At 75.0% G+C, this 508-nt stretch overlaps 1 protein-coding gene across 1 annotated transcript in view; it reads left to right on the top strand.

Moving 5' to 3' along the window:
• MEX3B (mex-3 RNA binding family member B) overlaps positions 1-499 on the top strand; it is a gene marked incomplete at its 5' end in the record, with an annotated part of 3,995 nt that extends 3,496 nt beyond the window's left edge. The window contains one exon of the mRNA XM_004693022.1: positions 254-499. Coding sequence (XP_004693079.1) covers positions 254-499 — 246 coding nt within the window. The remainder of the gene's footprint in view (positions 1-253) is intronic.
• Positions 500-508: the final 9 nt, after the last annotated feature.

Genomic DNA, 508 nt, shown 5'->3' on the forward strand with positions numbered 1-508 from the left:
GGGAGGGGGGCCAGGAGGGGGGGCCAGGAGGGAGGGGGGCCAGCGCCGCCAGGGTCCTTGGTCCTGCCCTGTGCTGCCGCTCTGCTCTGCTGCTCGGAGGACGGCGCCTTGCCGCGCCCCAGGACCCCGCCACCGCCAGCTACACCTGCTACTGGGCCTGGGGCGGGGGAGCCCCCACTGCGCTGGGCCTGGGGCGGGGGAGCCCCCACGTGAGCGGCAGGCTCAGCCCCTCTCTGCCCTTGTTTTCCCTCAGGGGAATTTGGCCCCCCCAGTTGGGTTTCAGTGTTGCCACGTGAAGCACGTGGGGGAGAGAGGGGCGCCTGGAGGTGGACCTGCCCCTCCGGCTCCCGGGGCTGTTGGCCGCCTGCTGGCCGCTGGGCGGGTCCGGAAGCCGCTGTCCAGCCAGCAGCCCAGTGGCTGCCCGTCACCCACCGTGGGCTACCCGGGCTTGCAGTGCTGCGGGCGCCTTGGGGCAGAGCCGGGGGCAGGGCGCGGGTAGGCCGGCGGG

Source organism: Condylura cristata, unplaced genomic scaffold (assembly GCF_000260355.1).
Source record: "Condylura cristata isolate star-nosed mole 26May11 unplaced genomic scaffold, ConCri1.0 scaffold00035, whole genome shotgun sequence".
Classification (NCBI taxonomy): Eukaryota; Metazoa; Chordata; class Mammalia; order Eulipotyphla; family Talpidae; genus Condylura; species Condylura cristata.